Consider the following 15,176-nt stretch of genomic DNA (forward strand, 5'->3'; position numbering starts at 1 on the left):
TGCAATGGGGAAATTTGTGCCCTAAACCCATTGGGATGGGTGAGAAGGGGGTGACGCTGTGGGGGACTCACCCCCCTCTGGCCATTCCAGGGAAACCCAAACCCACAGATGGACAGTTTGTATGTATATATATATATATCTATATAAAAAATAGATGTGCGTAGTTGTAGCGTTGATACTGATGGTTAAACCCATGCACCAGGCGGGTCCTGCACGGTCCACATGCAGCCCCCGTTCAGCTGAGGGGTGCCCCGAAGCTGCTGCGGCGCCGGTCACATCGCAGACTTCATCTCCCACTCCTGGGGAGCAGCGGAGAGGAGCGGTCAGCCCCGGTGCACGGCTCCCCCCGGCTCCCCTCGGCTCCCCCCGGCCCCTCCCCGGGCTCCCCCCGGCTCCCCCCCGGCTGCCCCCGCCGGTACCTTTCTCTTCTGCCGCACACTTCCCCTCTCCACCACGAGTGGGGACGGAGGTGACCTCAGGGCGCTCCGAGCCGATGCCGTCCGCTTCAGCAGCGGCGCCAGGACAGAGCCCTGCTGGAAGAGCGGAGAGGGCAATGCCTGCCCCCGCCCCCCCCCTGCATCCCTGCCCTCCCCGGTGTCCCCACCTCGGAGCCGGCCGAGCCGCCGGGGGCAGCGATGTGGCCCTTGAGGGACGTGCCGATGGCCAACAGGTTCATCTCGGAGCCGGCTTTCAGCCTGCCCTTCATGCGGCAGGTCCTCTCCAGCTGCCCCCCCTTCTCTTCCAGCTTCGGGAAGGCTCTTTTCCCTGTAAGGACACGGTGGCACTGCCAAGCCCGGGCACCTCTCAACCCCCTCAGCCTTGGGGAAGGACAAGGCAGCCCCTGCGGAGCAGGGCCCCTCTGCGGCCCTACCGATGAGGATATCCAGCCCATCCCGAGTTCCCTTCCTCTCTGGCAGAGTCAGGGTGCGCTGGGACTGGGAGAGATCCTTGCTCCAGAGGTTGGAGCTCACCTTCACCCACTGCGGGCTGGCTGCCCTGCTCCGGGGAGCTGCTGCTGGTGCTGGGGAGGAAGGATGCTCAGGAGGAAGGGCAGAGGAACCATGGCACAACACCGTGCTTGGGGGCCTCCATCCCAGCACATGGGGCTGGGGTTCATGGGGGTGTCCCCTTGCCCCTGGCATGGAGCACCCAGCCCCTGCTCACCTGACTGCAGGGTGCTGCTGCAGGCACCCATGGGCAGCGCAGACATGGGCCTCCTGCGCTGCCCTTGCACTGCTCGGTCCAAGCTCTGCTGCTGTGGAAGGAAGCCGATGGGTGATGGGAGCCCATCCCCTTCACCCTGGGGCTTTCATGCAGGGGCAAATGGTGGTTACCAGCTGCTGCAGCCGCTCCATGTTGGAGTAGAGATGCTTGGGAGCCTCAGCTGATGGGAGCTGCCCAAAGGGATCGTCCATGTAGGCATTGGGTGTTGGGACACGGCGCTGGAGCAGCCCGCTGCAGACAGGGCAGGGGTCCCATTGTCACCTGCATCCCCATAACGGAGCAGGAGGGCTGGGACCCCGGCCAGTGCCCCCTTACCCTGCAGCAGGGCAGCTGCTGGCATTGCCCAGCCTGGGTTTGTCATTGTGGGGACTGTTGCTGTCTGGTTCTGCTCCTCCCCTGGCCTGCAGGGTCTTCAACCAGGCTTCCCTCTCCTCCTCCGAACGGGTCTGGTGTGGGGCAGAGGGGTCAGTGGGGGCCGGGTGAGGGATGCAGGATGCGGCCGCGGATGCTCACCTGCAGCAGGGCCAGCTCCCGGCCGCGCTGGGCGATGCGGATGCGGAGGCGCTGGGGGGAGCCGGGGGCCGTGCCGGGGGTCACCTCGCAGCGGTCCAGGCGCAGGGCGCAGCCGGGGTGCTGAGCGCTGCTGGGCTCCGGGACCATGCGCAGGGCTCCGTGCCGCACCGCGCACCACAGCCGCTGCCAGCGCCCGCGCAGCCGCACCGACAGGATCCCTGCGGAGCATCCCCCGTCAGCACCGAGCCGGAGGCACCCCCGGCCCGCTGCCCTTCGGCATCGCACCTCCTTTATTGTCCTGTCCGGCCCGCGGGCTGCGGGCAGGGCTCTGCCCTGAGCGATCCTCCTCTTCCTCCTTGCCAGCCTGAGGATGATGATCCAAGGAGCCCCAATCCCTGCAGGCCTTAAGCACCCTCAGCCCCACCCCATGGCAGTGAAGGCTCCCCCTCCTCCCCCCAGCATCAGCCAGTGGGGATGGTGGGATGGGATTTGGGGTGAATTCTCTGCATCCCCCTTCCCATGCTTGGGTTTCCCATGGGAGAACAGGCAGCTCACCCTGCTGAGCCTGGAGGATGGTGGTGATGTGCTGATGGCTGCCAGCCCACCCGGGGCATCACTGCTGACCTCTTCGATCACCTACCAAAGGAGAAGGGGAGCACTGCAGCCCCAAATGCCTGCTCTCCACTGAACCATGCTCCAGGCACCATGGGGATGGATGAGGATATCCCCAGCCACCTCGGCAGCACCCCATGAGGCTGTGCCTCATTTCTCCCTGCCCACCCCTCCCTCCTGCCCATGCAGAGCTCTGCCAGGCTGCAACACCTCCAAACCTTCCTCCAGTCCTCAGCCTGCTGCCGGCTCTGGAAGCCGATGACGAGCACCTCTCCTGCTGTCCCCATCACCTTCAGGGTGTGCGGCATCTTCTTGCCTCGCTTGGCCTTACAGGTGACATGGCAGCCCCGCAGGTCCAGCTCCAGCACCGGCTGCGGGTCAGCAGCGTACCTGAAGCACTGCAGGGGCAGAGTGGAGCTCAGGCACCTGCTGCGGCCCCGTTCCCAGCCCTCACCCAGCCTCGCCACCCGTTCCCAGCCCTCACCCGGCCTCGCTGCCCGTTCCCAGCCCTCACCCGGCCTCGCCGCCCGTTCCCAGCCCTCACCCAGCCTCACCGCCCGTTCCCAGCCTTCACCTGGTCTCGCCGCCCGTTCCCAGCCTTCACCTGGCCTCGCCACCCGTTCCCAGCCCTCACCTGGCCTCGCCACCCGTTCCCAGCCCTCACCCGGCCTCGCCGCCCGTTCCCAGCCCTCACCCGGCCTCGCCGCCTGTTCCCAGCCCTCACCCGGCCTCGCCGCCCGTTCCCAGCCTTCACCCGGCCTCGCCGCCCATTCCCAGCCCTCACCCGGCCTCACCGCCCGCTCACCAGCAGCACATGCTCACGGATGATGAAGAGCTGCTTCGCCCACTGCCCCAGCCAGCGCTTCCTCCATAGGAAGCCGCAGAGCTGCGCCTCGGGACGCCCGCTGGGCTCAGCATCGCGGCCGGTGCCCGCCGGCCGCCGCAGGTAATGGGCACGGTCCTTCACACCCTCCTCATCCTCCTCGTACGACTCATAGTGGCTGCTGTCGGTGTCAGCACCGCCTGAGAGCTGGGCTGGCACCAGGGTGCTGGGTGTGTGCGGATGCCGGGGAGGGGATGGGATGCAGTGCTCACCGGAGCAGCGGCTGGGACCGAGGGGTTCAGCATCTTCATAGGAGTCATCGGTTGGTGGGGACCGTGAGACACCAGGGACCTTGCTCTGGGGAAACAAGGGGTGCTCCAAAGCTGCTGCCTCCCGGGGGGAGCCCCACATGTCCCCAAAGGAGATGGCAGCAGCACTGGAGCCTTCCCAGCACAACCAGACCCCCGTGTGCGCAAGGCTGCAGTGTGGGGATGGTCACTGGGTGCCCACCTCCCATCTGTGCAGCCCCTCCATGCTTACCCCTCCATGCAGGCTCAGGGTCCTGCCTGTGTGGCACTCACAGGTTCTTCCTCCTGTTGCATCCATCCTCCTGGCTCCTGGGGGGAAAGCAGCATTGTACGGGATGTGAGGAGCCTGGAATCCTGGGAATGAGGGTCTGGAGGAGATGGGCTGTGGGTCAGAGCGTGGGCTCACCAGGGCTGGGCTGGCCCTGTGGGGACGGCGAGAGGCAGCGCATGATCATGTACTCTGCATCCCCACGTTCACTCGAGGGGCTCTGCAGCCGCGACAGGAGCTCAGCCACCGACTTCTTCTTATCCCGAGCCACGGAGCTGAGGCTTTCCCGGTCCAGGATGAGCAGGAAGGAGCGCAGGTCCGACAGCAGCTTGTCCAGGTCTGCAGGACACAGGGATGTGCCATGGACACCCCACCAGAGCAGGGTGCAGGCAGGATGCTCATCAACAGCAGGGACTCTCCAGTGTGGGGTTGCGTGCTCGTGCTCCACACAATCCCACTATTGACCAGCCCAGGGTGCCGGGGGAGGATGAGGAAGGGGCACAGTGCCCCGTGGTGATGAAGGATGCTCTGTTTGTGCTCACAGAGCGGGTTTGTTCCCGGCTGGGCGAGGGGAACCGGGGCCAGGGGCTGTGCTGGGCAGCCCAATGTGCTGCTCCTCCACGTGGAGGAGGAGGAAGAGGGGGAGGAACAGCCCATGGGAGCAGCTGATGAAGGCCAGAAACGCTGAGCATTCCCAAGGGCAGGGAGCAGGGCTGGGACTCAGCGCTGGCTGGAGACCCCTGCCCTGCTGTGCCAGGAAGGAGGGATGGAGTGGGACAAGGAGCTGCTTTGTGCTCCCTCATCCTGGCTGGGGAATATGAGATTCCCATGGGATGGGACAGCACTGCCTCAGCCCCATGAGACCCAGAGTGGGGAGAGCCAAAAGGTGATGGGGAGAGGGCCCAGCCCCAGTCAGTGCTAGCTCTGGGCCCAGCCCCCAATCAGTGCTAGCTCTGGGCCCCTTCAGGTGTGGGGAAGCGCATGGCAGAGCAGGACCTCGCACACCCTTAGCCCTGGGCTGCTGCCCCAGGAGCAGGCAGATGCCCCCAGGTCTCTGCCTGACCCCCAGCTCCTTCCTGCGACCATCTGGAGGCTGTTTGCATCACTGTGCTCCCTGCACAGACCCACTGCAAACCCACTGCTCCCCCTGCTCCGGCCTCCCCCTGCCAATTCCCACCAGGAGCAGGGACAGCCCCAGAGCGACGCGGGAGAAGCCCCTTTGGAGATGCTGGATTGGGGGAGCACTGTCCCCCTCCCGTGTCCCCAGCGAGGAGCACACACCCCTGCCCAGAGGGAGAGGAAACATCTGGCAGGAGGCTGAGCAATGCCGGAGCTGGGCCCAAACATCTGGATTTCCCTGGAAACTGGGGAAGGGAAGGGGGGAAACGGCTCCTCGGGGGGATTGGGGGGGGCAGTTGGGCAGGGGCTGCCCCCCCCATGGGCAGGGACCGATGGGCACAGCGTGAGTTGGGGGGGCAGCACCGGTGCTGTCCCCCATGCCCCATGTGCCTGGGTCTTCCTCTCCCTCCCTTTCTCCTCTCCTCCACCCAGGCTGAATTCCTGGGCAATGACATCTGTGTCCACTCACCCCTCAGCCCTCCCTCCATCCTCCCCCCCAGAAGTGGGGCAGGGGCCCTGTGCTGGGCCCCCAGCCCGCTGTGGGGCAGGCAGGGGCTGTCCTCCCCCCAGCATGACCCAGGGTGCCAACTGTGGGTGCCAAGGGAAGGCAGCCCCAATGAAAACCAACTGCAGGGCGGAAGGAAAACACCCCTCAAACACACAACCAGGTCCTGGCAAAGCACCCGCTCCCATGGGATGGGCCCAACCCCCTGGCATCCTCATCATCAGCGGAGGAAGAGGAGGAAGGCTGTCCAAAGGGATGCCATGGCAGCAGGGATGCTTGGGTGATGCCAGCACCCACAGGAGTCAGGGCTGGCACCTCTGCCCTATGGCCAAGCGCATTTTGCTCTGTGCAGTGAGGCTCAGCCCCACTCCCGTGGGGTGCAGCAGCTCAGGGGCACCCCAAGGCTCTGCTCCAGCCCTCGGGGTGGCTCTGACCCAGCGTGGGATGAGTCAGAGGAGGAGGTTGGAGGCCCCAAGCCTGGAGCTGCTCCTGGCCGCAGCGTGACCCATCATGTGGGGAGGCTCCAGCCTGCTGCGCCCCCAGATCACCCCATGGAGGGTGCTGGCCCCCACTCCCTTGCACTATGGGGGCACCCCAGCCCTGTCACCCACACCTTACCCCTGCACCCTTCCCTCCCCACAGCTCCATGCACATCCCCATCACCCTAAAACCCCCTTTCCCTGTTTTCCTCCTCCCCGTGCACCTCCTTTGACCGCCCATTTACACACATTCACCCCCCATTTACACACATTCACCCCCGATTTACACACATTCACCTCCCATTTACACACATTCACCCCCCATTTACACACATTCACCTCCCATTTAGACACATTCACCCCCCATTTACACACTCATCCCCCCCAGGAGACCCCTACACAGCTTCATCCGCATCCTCTGCCTTCCCCTTCACCCCTTTGCAGGCTTTAAGCCCCCCTGTTCTTTGTGATCCCCGTACCTCTCTGCCGGGCCATGGTGCGGATGCGCTCACATCGCGCACCGGGATCGGGACCGGGGCAGCGGGACCCGGCTCGGCTCGCACACACCCTCCGGGCCCCCAGCACAACCCGGGCAGGGCGGGGGGAAGGCGGGGAAGCCTCCGCATCCTTCCCGGAGCACCATCGCCATCTGCAGGGACCAGGGAAGGGGGAGAAGGGGAAAGCAAAGCACCGGAGCCGGATAAAGCCATTTCACCTTTAATTGTCAGCAAAAACTCACTCACGCGGATTCTCCGACACCAGCGAAATCAAATGAACTCTAACAGAACAGAAAGTGAATCACTGTAAGTCAGTCAGAAAACAACCCATATTTATATATATATTTATAGATATGTCGTTTGTAGCAGTGAAAGGCAAATATGGGTGAGTGGTTCCCCGATAAATTACATTCTTTACATCCCAACAAGGTCTAGCGGCTGGAAAAGTGGCTGGAAACAGAAAACAGGGAGCGTGGGGGGATAGAGGGTGCAGGGGGCAGAGGGGTCCTGCCCAAAACGTGTGCCCAAAGGGGATGGCAGAGGTGTGAGAAGGGATGAAGGTGCTGCCCAGTTCCATGGGGGACCAGGCAGGGCTGCATCACCCCTTGTCCTGCTGCACCCCCAGTGCATCTCCTGCAGGTGGAGATGCAGCAGGAGGTCCCCTGCCAGGACCCCAGCTCTGCCACCCCCTGCCCCATCCCACCGTGCTCCACATCACCAGCACCCACCAGTGCAGTGCTGGGCAGGGTCTGGCAGCCTGTGTGTCCCAGCACAGGAGGAGTGATGGTGAAGAAGGTCTGGAGCAGGACAGGGTGGGATGCCAGCCTGGCATTGCTGGGAGCACATGGGTCTGGCAGTGAGTCGCCCCCCCAGGCTCTTCCCAAGTCTTGGGGTGAAAGTGTGGGGGGCAAAGGGGCTGGAGGCACTGGGGGCAGCCCAATGGAGCTGACACATTCTGGGCAAAACCAGAGCCAGGCACTGCCCTGCCAGCGTGCCCGGGGGCAGGAATGGGGGGCACAAAGCACAGAGACCCCCCCAAACCTCCCCTCCGAGCTGAACCGTGCCTGCTCCAGGACAGCCCCCAGCCCCATCACCCCACAGCAGAGCCCCCCGAGCCCTTATCCCGTTATCCCATGGGGGGGTGTGGGTGTGGGGAAGGGGTTGGTGGAGATGGGAAGTGGAGGGGTCCTAATAAAAACCGGCTGAGAGCCCTAAAGCGGTCACAGGGCACGACACGGGCTGAGCGCGGGGCCAGCGGGCTCCGGAGGGGCAGGAGGGCTCGGAGGAGGAGGAGGCAGGGCTCAGAAGAGGAAGGCTTTCTTCTTGAGCTCGTTGCGCTTCCACAGGGCCAGTTTGCTGAACTCCTCGGGGGGCATCTCGAAGACCCGCAGGAAATCCTCAGGGGAGAGGTGACGCTGTGCAGGGGGAGAGGAGGAGGAGGATGGGCTGAAGGCTCCCTCCCTCCTGTGGGTGCCCCCCAGAGCCCGGCTCAGCCCCTACCTCCAGCCTGGTCCTGTCCACGCCGGGGGGCAGCTTCACACGGCCTCTGTTTGTCACCATCAGCATCTCATAGGGGTAGATCTGCAGCACGGGGGGATGTCAGACTCCTTCCATAGCCCCCAAACCCCAAGGCTCTAAGACTCCCCCATGTCCCCCAGCCCCACTCACCTTCTGCTCCAGCATGCTGGGCAGGGAATTGCCTCTATCCATGCGTCCACGCTGGCCATTCTGGGGGGGCAAACCTGGTGTCAGACCTCCCCAAGGGGCTGGACTTTCCTGCCTGAGCTGAAGCCAAGGTGATGGGCTCCAGCCTGGGGAATGGAAACCCAACCTTTCCCCTCCCCTTTCCCCCCTGAGACACATCCTGGGGTGTCCATGTGCCCCCCATGTACATCACCCTCTCGCTGGGTCTCCATCAGCATCCGGATGAGCGCTTACCTGCAGGCCTGGAAAACACAGAGGAGCAGGACTCAGCTGTGCCCCCCACCTGGTGATGCCGAGCTCCAAGAAGAGGTTTTCCACCCTCTGCAGAGCCCCAGCATCCCTCATCCCGTGGGACATCTCCCACATCCCTGATGCTCACCAGGGCTGCTCTTCTCGCTGCCTGCTGAGCTGAACTCTGCCGACTGCAGCTGCAAGGGGATGGGACAGGATCAGGGTGATGCCCCCCAGACCCCGTCCATGGAGGTGCAGCACAGGAGCTGTGTCACTCACCCGGGTGAGGGTGCTCCTGCCAGAGGGGGGCAGCGAGGAGCTCTTGTAGCTCCCCGTGTGCAGGGCTGCAAGAGAGCAGATCGCAGGCAGGGCTGTGGGGCCTGGCAGGGTGCAGGCAGCCCGAGGGGGGGGGTATGGCGAGAGCATCATCCCACTTACATGTGTGGAAAGGCGTCCGGTCCGGCAGCGAGCGGGTTTTCCTCCGGATGGGAAGAGATTTCTCCATCTCCTCCTTCAGGATCAGCTTCCCGAGGTTGGAGGTGATCTGGGGGCAAAGGGGCACGGGTGGGGGGTCAATGTCAGCACAGCCCCAGCCTCTCACAAGGCACCCACCTGCTTGTCCTGCCTCTCACCTTGCTCAGCTCCTGCTTCTGGAGCTCCCGCAGATTCTTCATCTCCTCCGTCAGGTCCTCCTCTTCCTCCTCCCCTCTCTTGGAGGCCATTCTCCTCCTCCACTCCGTCTCTGCGGGACAATGGGATGTTACATCCAACCTCAGCATCCCCATGGGGTCTGTGGGGGGGATACAGGTGCTGGTGCAGCCCATTCCCTCCCCTATCCCTGCTCCACACCTACCCACTACAGCCAGGGATGGGGGGCATGGCCAGTAGTCGGTCTCGATCTTGGCAGGCTGGTTGGGATCCGGGGGCTGCGCCGCAGGGAACTTAGAGGATTCAATGATCAGATCCTCTATGAGATGCTTCCCATGGTGGGCACTGGAGTGGTGCTCTGTGGGGCACAGGGAGGGTCAGGCAGTGCCCATGGGTGCTCCATCCCCTGGCACAGACCCCCCCGCCCCGCTCACCTTTCTGCCTGTAGATTGGAGGCTTCTTGTATATGTTGAGCTCTGTTGTGTCAGTCTCTGCAAGGAAAAAGGGGATTTGGGGCCAGAAATAGAATCATGGAATCCCAGAATGGTTTGGGTTGGAAGGGACCTTGAAGATCCTCCAGCTCCAACCCCTGCACGGCAGGGACCCCTTCCACTGGAGCAGCTGCTCCAAGCCCCTATGTCCAACCTGGCCTTGAGCACTGCCAGGGATGGGGCAGCCACAGCTTCTCTGGGCACCCTGTGCCAGCGCCTCAGCACCCTCACAGGGAACAGCTTCTGTCTAAGAGCTCAGCTCAGTCTCCCCTCGGGCAAGTTCAAGCCATTCCCCTTGGCCTGTCCGTATATCCCTTATATCCCAAAGCCCCTCTCCAGGTTTCCTGCAGCCCCTTCAGGCCCTGGAGCTGCTCTCAGGTCTCCCCTTCAGGAGCCTTCTCTTGTCCAGGCTGCCCCAGCCCAGCTCTCCCAGCCCAGCCCCTAGGGGCTCCCCAGGCCCCCCCGTGTGTGCCAGGGCTCATACCAGGTCTGTGGAAGTGCTGCACGCTGGTGCGGGCCGAGCTGCTGCCCTGGCGCGAGGGGGGCTGTGGGGTGGTCCCGGGGGTCCGGCTCTCCAGCCATTCCCGGATGACCTTCGGGCAAGGGGGGGTCATTCAGCATCACCCCCTCCTTGGAGCCCCCGTTCACCCCAATGGGTCAGTACTCACCTCCGGAGATGGAGGAGGAGAGATGGATTTGGGAGACAGGGAGCGCTGCAGAGAACAAGCAGTGATTGATTCCAGCCCTATGGGACCCCACCATCCGGGGGGGTTTCCCCACCCTGATCCCACAGAACAACCTGGGGCTCCCTCACCTCTCGGCTCCGGGGCAGCTCCACGTGCTCCATGAGCGAATAGGTGAAATGGGGTTCATAGATCATCAGGTCGGGGCGCTCAATGTCCAGGATCGCTTTATCCTTTGGGATGGCAGCCAGATCCTTGTAGCCCAGAACCTCGTTGTCCATTTTGGCCTGGAAAGAAAGAAAAGCGCCTTTGTTTTTTGGGTGCAGAAAGGGAATATTGGGATCCGCATCCTCTGGGGATGATGAGGAGGGTTTGGGAGATGGAGGTTGGGGCCTCTTACCACGATGCTGGAGGGTGATCCGGGGACGCTGGACCCACGGGAGGAGCAGACACTCCCAGGGGAGGTCAGTGGTTGCTGGAAGGAAAAGGGGAGATGTTGGGAATCCTCATCTTTGGCAAGGCCAGCCCAGGAAGGGGCTCAGGGTCATGGTCAGGACCCTGGGGCATGGCAGGGGGCCCGGGGACACCCCTGTGCCCCATGGACCTCAGTGCTCCGGGGCAAAACGTCCTTGGGGATGGGCGCTGGGGTCTCCTTTGCTCCAGCGTTGTGGTTCAGGGCAGGGGACACCCGAGAGGTGCCAGTGCCTTGGGCCAGGACACGTTGCCACTAGATGGTGCTGCCAGGCTGGGCTGGGAGGAGGAGGAGGAGGAAGGCAGGGCCCTGCTAGCAGCACCTCATGGTGATGCTGCTGCTGTCCGTGGCCACCAGCCCCTGTCTGCCTTCCTTAAACGAAGGGCTTCCCATTGCCCGCATGCACTCAGCACCCTGCCCATGGTCCCCTGCCCCTTTCCCGTGTTCCCCTGCCCCTTTCCCATGTCCCCCCCTTTTACCTTCTGCTGTCTTTCCATTCAGCTGTGGGCCGGAGGGGTTGTGTCAGTCGCAGGGTCCTGCAAGGCAAGAGCCGAGACTTTGGGGTGCTCCCAGGGTGCACAAGGAGCAGTGGGGCTGGGCAGAGCACACCAGACCCAAACGTGTGTCCAGGACCTGCTCACAAGGGATGCAGAACTCACCGCTGCCTCTGTGGCTCCACATCCCTCTGGGTGCTCGGGTGCTGCCTCTGCAGGGGGACAAGAGAGAGGTGACAATGGCTTTAGAGGATGGCAGCAGTGGGAAGCCCAACCTTGTCCCTGCCGCTCCGGTGGCTGCTGACGAGGGCTGGCAAGCAGAGCAGGGGAATGAACCCTTTGTCCATCAGCAGCGAGCGGCCTCCAGAAGGCTCCAGCAGCGGCCATGGGACGTTGTGCTGAGCCCTCCCTGTGCTCTGGGCCCACAATGCCCCACACAAAGGGGAAAATTCCCCATTCTCCTCCAAGCTTCTCCTCTGGGAGGGGAACAACCTCGTGCAATCCAGGCAACAACAACAGCAGCAGTGTGGAGCCCTGGGTGCAGCACTGGGGAGATGCCACCACCCCTGGGGACCCCAAGGCACTGTCCCCCTGGTCTATAGCTCCCAGCAGGGGCACAGAGCCCACCCCAGTGGGATGAAGCAATGGAGAAGGATCCGGTGTGACCACGCCTGGAGCATCCTCCAGCGCAGCACAAGGTACAACCATCACTCTCTCCTCTGAGGGCTGAGCCGGGATGAGGAGGCTCTGCTGGCAGCTGGAGCTGCTCTGGGCTGGCATCATGGAATCAACTCAGTTGGAAAGGCCCTTCAAGCTCATCCAGTCCAACCACTCCCCAGCACTGCCAAGGCCACCAGTAACCCATGGCACTGAGGGTCTCATGTGCACGGGATGTGAACCCTTGCAGGGACGGTGACTCCAGCACTGCCCTCATCCCTCCTTTGAGACCACCCGACACAAACACCCCCTGCTTTACCAGCTCACACCCATTCCCAGCCCCAGCCAAGGCTCTCCAGGACCTGACAGGGACAGGCACCATGGCAGCACCGTACCAGGAGCTCACACCCCAGCAGCAGCACCAGGGCAGCCCCTTGCATCCAGCTCACAGCCCATGGAACGGGCTGGTGGTGCTGAGCAGATGGATGAGACAGCAACGAGCGGCAGCAGAGGAAGCGGCTGGAGGGCGGGCGTGGGGATGGGTGGATGCGGATGCTGGTGGGAAGGAAAACAAGCGGAGCCGGGAACACCTGCCATGACCCAGCCAGGAGCGCTGTTTGAGGGGTGCCAGTGCACTGCCCCCCCCCGCCTGGGGACACGGGGACCCGTTATCTGTCACCCGCAGGCAGCCCCCGCCCCATGGCAGCCGCCCTCCCCATGGCAACCTCTCCAATCTCGCCGCCAGGTTCCCACACGCTCTCCTGCTCCCCAAGATAAGGCCGCAGGGAGAGTGTTTGGGATTTTCCTGGTCGGGAGGGTGATGGGGGGGGGGACACCGTGCGCCGACCCCCGCCGGGTGATGCTGAGGGTACCCACGGAGCTTGGCTGGGGTGAGGAGGGGAAGGAGATGCGGGGAGAGAGGAAGAGCGCTGGAGGAAGGATGGATGGAGGGACAGAGGCGCCGGGGGGGGCTCGCTGGTTCCAGCACAGCCCGTGGTGACGCTACACCGGGAAGAGGCCAGTTCCCTCCTCCCCACCCCGAGGAAATCCGGATTTGACCTCCCACAGCAGCCAAAGCCATCAGCGCAGGCACCGGTGCCAGGCTGTACAAACCCCCCTCGCTGGGGGGCACTGAGCAGGGACCCCCGGCCTTCCTCCCCGCTCCTCCTCCTCCCTGCTGCCTGCCTTGCCCCCTGTGCTCCCGCAGCTTCCCCGGCTCTCTGCCAGCAATGGAGGGGGCGGACACGGAGGGGTCACAAGTTCCCTGAACAGACGGTTCCCGACAGCGCTGGGAGCAGCGTCCGGTGCCTCCAGCCCAGCCCCGGTCTCCTCCTCCTCCTCCCGACTCAACCCCGAACCAGAGACACGGAGCATCCTCCCCACGCCGGGGAAACCGAGGCACGGCCGCACACGGGGCCCCGCCGGCAGCTCAGTGCCGATGGTGGCAGCTCCTCCTTTGTCCTGTTTCTCGTCCTTTCCCTCCCGTCGGAGCAGCACCCGGCTATTGACAGCCCATTGCTTCCGTGCCACTGCACGAGGGATGCATCAGTGCCCTTAAAAGCCACCAGCTGCCAGCTCCAGGGCCCTGGGGTTTTTCCGTCCCTTAGGGAACAAGTGCACCCTGCCCCTGTCCCCTCCCAGGGACACAGGGATGCTCCATGCCTCAGCTTCCCTGGGTAGAGAGGGGGATAGGAGCAACACACCCAGCCCACCCTGCAGGTGCTGGAGATGATGGGGGCATTTTCACCTCCTCCAGTTACTCCACTCCTCCCATCCTGGGCTAACCCAGCCACTCTCCTGGCTCCCATCCCTATGGGAGCCTCTGAACCCCCCCAGAAGTGGCCCTACAGGTCCTGGGTGATGGGGTCTGTCCCCAGCCCCCCTGCCCCGATGGCCACACTGCAGCCTGCTCTGGGCAGTGGCTCACGTGGCACATAATCTGGGATTAAAGCGGGATTAGCCTGCTCATCCCACATGCAGAGGGGCCAGAGGGACCCACCAGGGGCTCCCAGTGTGGGGCTGATGATGCCAGCAGTCACAGAGGGGCTCCTGCACTGAGCAGTTTGGGGTGGTGGGTCCCTGGCTACCCCAATGCTGTGTGTGGGGCCCAGCAGTTTGGCACCCACCTGGCAGGATGCGAGGCAGTGGGATGTGGTTATGGGGCTACCTGCAGCCGAGGTGGCAGCTGGTGGCCCAGGTCTACCTGGGAAAGGCTGGTTTAACCCTGCCTGCCCACAGCCGGAGGTGACCCCCATGGCTCCATCCATGGCCAAGAGCTGGAGGGTGGGTACTGAACATCATTTCCCCCCCCAGGTAACCCCCCGATGTTCCATGGCAATGGAGCAATGGGAATTTGGCCTCTCCTGCCCTTGCCATGTGGCTGGATGTGGGCAAGAGGAGCAGGGGGAGTCCAAAATCATGTGCCTATGATGAGACCCCAATGGCCACAGCCCCAGCATAGGGAGAATCAAACCCTCTCACAGCCTGAGCTTGGGAAGAGCAGGATGGGGGTGTCCACCTCCTAGAACCAGCACTGAGACCCCACAAATTCACTCAAGTGGGGCTGGGAACGGCTGCCCTCCTCCCTTGGGATACACGGTGCCGATAGCAATGTCCTCAAGGAATGAAGACAGGAGATGTCCCTGCTCTGCCGGGGGGTGTCCTGCGATGAAGTGGGGTGCTGCTGAGGAGGGGACACGGATGGGAGCCTTGGGAGGGTACCTGCTTGTCACCCGTCCCCACGTCACCGCCCTCCCCACCCCTACAGTGCCCTGACCCCCCCCAATCGCTGTGTAGTGCCGGTGTGGGGAGGGGGCACAGAGGAAAAGGGAGGGGAGGAAAAACGGGGGGGAAGAAAAGGGAGAAACGAGCCCTGGGGAAGGGCAGCAAAGGACGGGAGAGCAAACGGACGGGAAAGCAAAGGTCGGGCGATGCCATCCCCAATAAACCAGCCCCCCCCCCCAGGGTACCCCCTCTCCATGTCCCCCTCCTGCCCCTCTCCTTACGGAGCCGCACAAGGGCCACGCCACTCACCTAGCGCCGGGGCCGCCGCGTACCTCCAGCCATGGGGAGCTGCGGGGGGGCCGCCCTCGGCTTCCTGCACTCGTGTGGCCACCAAATTCCACCGTAGGTCGCCCTGGCCCCGGCCCAGGCACCGCTGCGGCATCCGGAGCGGGAGCCGCAGCTGAGCCTATCTCCTGCCGCCAGCGCCCGCCCGCAGCCCCGATAACGGCGCTGGGTGCCAGGGTGGATGCGCAGCGCTGGGTGGGTGCTGCCGCCGCTCCCCACCTCTGCTGCTGGCTCAGTCCCGTTCCCAACAAGGGCAGAATTAGCCGGCATCATGACGAAGCAGTATTCGCTGCCGCCGCCGCTCGCTCCCGCACAAAGGCAGGAAAACAGACACCAACCCTGATTGCCCAGCGCTGACCGCTGTCAGGAAGAGCCTGGA

At 63.9% G+C, this 15,176-nt stretch overlaps 2 protein-coding genes across 6 annotated transcripts; both read right to left on the reverse strand.

The window, feature by feature from the left end:
- Nucleotides 1-130: 130 nt before the first annotated feature.
- Nucleotides 131-6,558, reverse strand: LOC115946208 (actin filament-associated protein 1-like 2). The gene is made up of 16 exons (XM_034070575.1): nt 6,331-6,558; nt 3,887-4,087; nt 3,713-3,789; nt 3,445-3,529; nt 3,155-3,372; nt 2,568-2,747; nt 2,293-2,373; nt 2,023-2,101; nt 1,738-1,955; nt 1,540-1,670; nt 1,335-1,455; nt 1,165-1,255; nt 872-1,021; nt 605-765; nt 420-533; nt 131-299 (listed from the first exon to the last, which is right to left on the reverse strand). The coding sequence occupies exons 1-16, from the start codon at nt 6,344-6,346 to the stop codon at nt 273-275; spliced, it is 1,950 nt and encodes a 649-aa protein (XP_033926466.1). The 5' UTR covers nt 6,347-6,558; the 3' UTR covers nt 131-272.
- On the reverse strand, nt 6,553-14,921 carry DMTN (dematin actin binding protein). 5 transcript variants are annotated; one of them, XM_034070576.1, is made up of 17 exons: nt 14,762-14,921; nt 11,237-11,283; nt 11,057-11,113; nt 10,506-10,580; nt 10,237-10,392; nt 10,091-10,135; nt 9,907-10,015; nt 9,366-9,422; nt 9,137-9,289; nt 8,916-9,025; nt 8,722-8,827; nt 8,563-8,627; nt 8,432-8,480; nt 8,287-8,294; nt 8,017-8,076; nt 7,849-7,929; nt 6,553-7,763 (listed from the first exon to the last, which is right to left on the reverse strand). In XM_034070576.1, the coding sequence occupies exons 3-17, from the start codon at nt 11,072-11,074 to the stop codon at nt 7,650-7,652; spliced, it is 1,206 nt and encodes a 401-aa protein (XP_033926467.1). In that variant the 5' UTR covers nt 11,075-11,113; nt 11,237-11,283; nt 14,762-14,921; the 3' UTR covers nt 6,553-7,649. The 5 variants fall into 5 exon arrangements, with proteins under 5 accessions (XP_033926467.1, XP_033926468.1, XP_033926469.1 ...); XM_034070577.1 differs by lacking the exon at nt 14,762-14,921 and adding an exon at nt 12,124-12,201; XM_034070578.1 differs by lacking the exon at nt 14,762-14,921 and adding an exon at nt 10,710-10,855 and having other exon boundaries at nt 11,237-11,376.
- Nucleotides 14,922-15,176: the final 255 nt, after the last annotated feature.

The sequence above is a fragment of the Melopsittacus undulatus genome, chromosome 18 (assembly GCF_012275295.1).
Source record: "Melopsittacus undulatus isolate bMelUnd1 chromosome 18, bMelUnd1.mat.Z, whole genome shotgun sequence".
Classification (NCBI taxonomy): domain Eukaryota; kingdom Metazoa; phylum Chordata; class Aves; order Psittaciformes; family Psittaculidae; genus Melopsittacus; species Melopsittacus undulatus.